General features: G+C 46.1%; 1 protein-coding gene across 1 annotated transcript; it reads right to left on the reverse strand.

The window, feature by feature from the left end:
• Positions 1–248: 248 nt before the first annotated feature.
• LOC134286181 (uncharacterized) lies at positions 249–5936 on the reverse strand. The gene is made up of 2 exons (XM_062847757.1): positions 1349–5936; positions 249–940 (listed from the first exon to the last, which is right to left on the reverse strand). The coding sequence occupies exons 1-2, from the start codon at positions 5934–5936 to the stop codon at positions 249–251; spliced, it is 5280 nt and encodes a 1759-aa protein (XP_062703741.1).
• Between the last annotated feature and the right edge of the window lie 276 nt (positions 5937–6212).

A 6212-nucleotide genomic window follows, 5' to 3' on the forward strand; every position in this document is an offset into this window, starting at 1 on the left:
AGGTTACGATCTAATTCATCAATCTGTGGCATTTAGAATTCAGTTATATACTGTAATTAAGAGTTCATGGAATAAGGTTTACCTTACGTATTAACTAAATGGAATTCATAGGATACAATAATATTAATAATATAAGGGATTTTATCAATTCATATAGAACACGACTGCGTGCCACGTTTACACATCACTTCTCAATTTGCCTTTTTCCTTATCATCTATACTACCTGCAACGATCAGTCATAATTTTGTCAAGAATGACTTTTGCGCCCGACGACCATAGTTGATCTAGAAGAACGATCGGCTGGATAGGAAGCGCCGACCGAGGGGTCGTGACACTCCCCCCGGGGTACGCCAGATGCCTGGCTTACCTCCTTATCGCGTCGTACATCCAGAACGGCGATCTTCGTTGCTGGTCGTTCGTAGATACCATTCACTGTTTGGATTGCAGCTGATCTTATACGAGCGTCCTTTCCTCGGTTTACCCCAACGACTCGACCCTTCGGCCAGCAGTTGCGCGGAAGTGCGGGATCGACGATGAGCACGATGTCATTTTCCTCTATCGCTTTTACGTCGGTGAACCATTTCGTTCGTCTGGTTAATTCTGGAGAGTAGTCTCGCAGCCATCGTTGCCAGAAGATGTTTGCTTCAACCTGCGATGCACGCCAGGCTCTTCGCAACACAATACCACTATCGTCCAGGATTGAGGCTGGTTTGAGACCACTGGACGATCCCAGGATAAAGTGATTCGGAGTTAGAACAGGTGCTTCTGGATCATCGACAGGAACGTGGGTTAATGGGCGCGAATTTATAAGGTTTTCAATTTCCATTAGACAGTTGCGCAAAACTTCGTCGGTAGGGTGTCGTCCTGGTTTCAGTTGTAACAGATTGGCCTTCACAGTTTGGACCAACCGTTCCCAGGCTCCCCCCATGTGCGGGGAAGCTGGCGGAAGAAATATCCATTCGGTGTGTTCACTAACAATTTCTTGCATTACTCGATCCTGCTTTAATTCTTTAAGAGCTTCTTCGAGCTCTTTGCTAGCCGCCACAAAGTTTGTACCTCGATCACTATATATCCTGATAGGCACGCCCCGCCTTGCCATGAAGTTTCTAATAGCCATTATGCAAGAATCTGCGGTCAAAGAATGGGCTATTTCTAAGTGCACCGCCCTTACGGTCAAGCATGTTATGAGAACTCCCCAACGCTTTTCACTTCTTCTTCCCACCACCACTACTAACGGACCGAAATAGTCTATTCCGACGTACGAAAATGGTCGTGCAAATGCCGCCAGCCTGGCAGGTGGTAAATCTCCCATTAAAGGGGGATTTGGAATCGCTCGTTGAATCTTACACAATTGACAGGTCGCTCTCACTTTCTTGAACAGCACACGTAGTTTTGCAATCCGAAATACTTGGCGCAACTCGTTCAGTACGGTTTCGTGATTTCGGTGATGATACCGACTGTGGTAATCCTTTATGACCAACATAGTTATGTAGTCTTCCTTCGGGAGTATTATTGGGTTATGGGCATCAGCAGTAACGTACTCGCAGGCGCTAATTCTACCACGCATTCGCAGCACACGATTCTCGTCGAGAAAAGGATTTAGATTGAATATAGAGCTGTTCCTAGGAATCATCTTCCGCTCGGCTGCTGGACGTAACAGAAGACTTATTTCGTCCTGATAGACTCTGCTTTGAGCTTGTCGGTAGAGTATGTTTGAAGCTTGCTGCAACTCACTTCTGGAAAAAGGGCCAGTGCTGCACGCAGTCTTGCCGATTTTACTACGAATATTGGAGACGAATCTAACAACCGTCGCCGTCACTCTAAGAATGCGTTTCCACGTTGAAAATCGTTCAACTTGAAGAAGTGGATCTGGAACTACGTGGTGATACAACAGACTTGCTCGAAGCTCTTCTTTTGTAGAGACTGTTGAGAATGGTTCAGTGGGCCAATATTCGGTAGACCGCTGGAGAAAATCTGGTCCTTTGTACCACTTGCTGCTGCTACTGAGATCTACCTGTCGTTTCCATTTTGTAGCTTGATCAGCTACGTTGTCCTTGGAGCTGACCCATCGCCAGGTTTTGACATCCGTTGCGTCCAATATTTCACTGACTCGCCATGCCACATACGAAGAGTATCTGCGATGATCCGATCTTAACCAGCATAAAACATCACGAGCATCAGTCCAGTAGAAACATTCGTCGATTTTGAATGACAAGGCGTTTGATATTGCACTGGCAAGTCTCACACCAATGACGGCGCTCTGCAGTTCTAGTCTCGGTATAGAGACAAATTTCAGCGGGGCTACTCGCGATTTCGCTCCAACTATAGTGCACTCCACTGCGTCACCTTGCTGAAAACGTAGGTACACCACCGCTGCATATCCTAGTTCACTGGCGTCCACGAATGTGTGCAGTTGGACCAAGGTTTCGGAACTAATGGTGATCACAGATCGGTAGCAACGAGGAATTGTGACTTCTTGAACTTTTGGTAAAATGCGCAGCCACTGTTCCCATTTATCGTGTAAGTGGTCTGGAATTTGGTCATCCCAGCCTATGGAGGATCTCCAAATTTCCTGGAACAGTATTTTGAGGAAGATCAACACGTTGGATAGCAGGCCCAAAGGGTCGAATATAGACATAAGTGTACGTAAAACTTCCCTTTTGGTGGGAACACGTTGTCCGGCTAGAAGCGAAGCACTATGTTTGGAAGACAATTTGTAGATGAAACTGTCCGTGCTGGTACACCACCACATTCCCAAAACTTTCTCCGTGGCCAACTCTGATCCAATGTTGAGGCTTTTTTGTTCCGTTTTCTCTTCCTCAAGGGCTTGAATGACAGCTGGTGAATTCGATATCCAATTCCTGATTTCAAAGCCTGCCGTAGCGTGTATGTCGCGAACATTTTGAGCCAATTGGATAGCTTCTTCCTCCGTTTCGACACTCAACAGCATGTCATCCACATAATGTTGTTTGGTGATTGCTTCGACCGCTCTTGGGTGCTTGTCTGCGTACTTTTCAGCATTCGCGTTTTTAATATATTGGGCACAACTCGGAGAGCAACAGGCCCCAAACGTCATAACTTGTGTCACATACGTGCTAGGTGCTTCATCTGTTGGGTTTTCCTTCCATAGGAATAACTGACAATACTGATCTTCTTTGGCAATCAACACCTGCAAAAACATCTCCCGTATGTCGCCGCTGATCCCAATTTTGTTTTCTCGGAACTTGTACAAAACATCGTTCAGAGGAATGAGCTGGTCCGGTCCTTTTAAAAGCATGGAGTTTAACGACAATCCGTTGGTTTTTGCTGCCCAGTCCCATACAATTCTAATCTTTCCCGGTTTGTTGGGATTGAATACGGGGAATATTGGAATAAACCACTTGCGATCAATTCTCATTTCGTCTTCTTCTTTCGTGAGCTTCCTAACGTAACCGAGTTTCAGGTAATCGTTGATTTTCGCTCTTACCATGGCACCCAGGACAGGATCTTTCTGCATTCTTGATTCCAAACAATGAAACCTCCTCAGTGCCACAGGTTTACTGTTTGGTAAGCGGAAGTTATCGTATTTCCAAAGAAGAGGGGTTTGGTAATGACCATTCTCCGTCTGAGTGACCGAAGCCAGAATCTGCTGGGCTCTTCTGTCTTCACAGGATAAAAGAGGAGTCTCGGGTTTGGTAATACCTACTCCTTCCAGTGAGAAGTATTCACGTATGGCATTTCCCAAAGAATCAGCCGTGTTTGCATCACATGTGCACGCTTGGATGCTGTGGTATCCAAGGAACGATTCGTTGGTTTCTGATCCTCCGTGAATTACCCATCCAAGGCGTGTTTTGGTTGCAATGGGTTCGAACATCTGTCCTTCTCGTCCTTTCAGTGGATAACTTAGATTCGCGTTGTTAACTCCTATGAGCAACCTCGGTTGCACATTTTGGTATGATTCCACAGGAATTCCACGCAAATGTTGATATTGAGCGCAAAGCTCCCGCACGTTCACAGATTGTCGAAACAGATCTAAGCTTGAGACCGTGTGAACTCCACGAATAGTGTACTTTTTATGGTACTCTTTAGTTCCAGAGATTTGCAACGTCAGATTAGATGATTCGTTTTCCATGCGACTTGTGTTTGCCGTCCACTTGAGGCATAGAGGTTCTCGTTTCCCTGTGATTGCTAACTCCTTCGCTAATGTTTCATCTATAAAGCTGAGCGACGAACCGTCATCCAGAAACGCGAAAGTTTTCAAACGCCTTCCTGCGCCGTACAACACAACAGGCACAACTCGAAACAGATTTTTGTTAGTCGGCATGTGATGAGTATTGCATCGGCTTTCGGATAATTCTCTGGATACAGAAGCTGTACTATTTCCGCAATCTTGATCCGTTGGGGCGACGACATCACGCTGGTTATTATGCAACAAGTAGTGGTGTTTATATTCACATCCATTTTTGCCACAGAGCTTTTGAGATTTGCACGCTCCTTTGTGGGCCCTCAAACACTTCCTGCATAGGCCCAGCTCCTTTATAGTGGCCCACTTGGAGTTGTAGCTGAATTCCTCAAACCGTTGACATTTATCAACACTAGTACAGCTGCCTTTGCACACCAAACACTTATTGTCGGCTTGCTTGGGGGGCACAGATTTCTCGTTCACATCTTCGGCATGAGCGTTCAAGTATGTTGGGTAGTTTTTACCAGACCGATGGACCCTCGATTCGCTAGGCAAAGCCACAAGAGGACAGATTGTTTCAGCGATCTCGTACAACCATGCAGAAAAAATAGAAAGATTTACACTGGCGAAATCACGACGATATTTAGCCCACTCGAATTTTATCGATGGGGGAAGTTTGTCCACAAGCTCGCGAAGCAGTGCCACATTATAGGTGTACTCCTCCAGTTGGCATGCTTCAATCGTTGCACACAGGTTTTGTACGGCTAGAGAGAATTCGATGATCGAGTCCAATTTATCTACTTTCGGCGCAGGTGTAGAACTGATTTTTGTTATGAGATTATGTACGATGACCTCGGGGTTTCCGAATCGCATCTTCAAAGTTGCGATTATTTGTGGAACATTGGACGGGTGCATTAACATACATTTCACCGCATCGTGTGCCTTTCCAGAGAGGCACTTTTGCAAACGTACAAGATTCTCTTCAGGTGTGAAGCCGCACATGCTCGTAGTCGTTGTGAAAGATGATAGAAACAGCGGCCATTCTTCAGGGGTTCCGCTAAAAACAGGCAGTTCACGCGACACGGCTTGACGAGCAACAACTTGACTCCGTGTTAAATTATTGCAATCGTCCTCTATCGTTGTAACATGGCTCGGTTCATCGATTCTTAATCTTCGGTTGTGAATGCCGCGTGATGGACCCGTTTCGATTCTCATTCGACTAAATCCAGGGACACAGGATTGCTGAATGGGTACATCGGGTTGAGGAAAGGCGGCATTCTGATGCTCTGTCGAATTTGTTTGCCGGTGTAGAGTGGGATTTCTTCGTTGTGTTAGCTGAGTAGAAGGAGGCATCCCATGTTGCTGTGAATGCGAAGGTAATGGCCCATGTTGAGCCGGAATGTGATCCATATTCATCCCAACATTTAACCATTCATCTACTATTTCATCTCGGTTCTCTTCCTCGACGTCTACTACGGATGAGGTTTCGCTTGCAATTTCCATCAGAAGATTGTATCGCTTGTGAAGATACTCTTTTTTCCTCGCATATTCCTGTTCTTGTAATTTCCTTTCCTCGTCGAGCATTTGCATCTGAAGTTTCAACCTTAACTGCTTCGAAGACTGCTTCGATGATCCTGAGTGTTGACTAGACGTGTCGCCGAAACCTTGCTTCGCGATGTTTCGTTGCATATCTGACGTCAACCGTGGCGGCTCATTCGAAGCATGTCCGATGGTTGGCACGATGGTACTCGACGCTAAGGGAATGTTGGCCATTGAAGAAACCGGTTGATGGAGGCTTGAAGGAACTGCCAGATAATGACTTTGGCTGGTCACTGTCGGGCGAGCTGTCGGGTATGCTTCTGAAGCTTGAACAGTCGATGGTATTGTTGGATTCAGAGGTGCGATTGTGTGACATCGTGCCACACTGCTTGCTAAAGTGAACGTACTTGGCATTACCGTGGCCTTATCTACCTCACGGAGCGCACTTGTTCTACTTAAAGGCGGAAATATCCTGTTTGAGCCGACATGCGTTAACATAGAGTTGTTGGT

This window comes from Aedes albopictus, chromosome 2 (assembly GCF_035046485.1).
Source record: "Aedes albopictus strain Foshan chromosome 2, AalbF5, whole genome shotgun sequence".
In the NCBI taxonomy this organism is placed as follows: domain Eukaryota; kingdom Metazoa; phylum Arthropoda; class Insecta; order Diptera; family Culicidae; genus Aedes; species Aedes albopictus.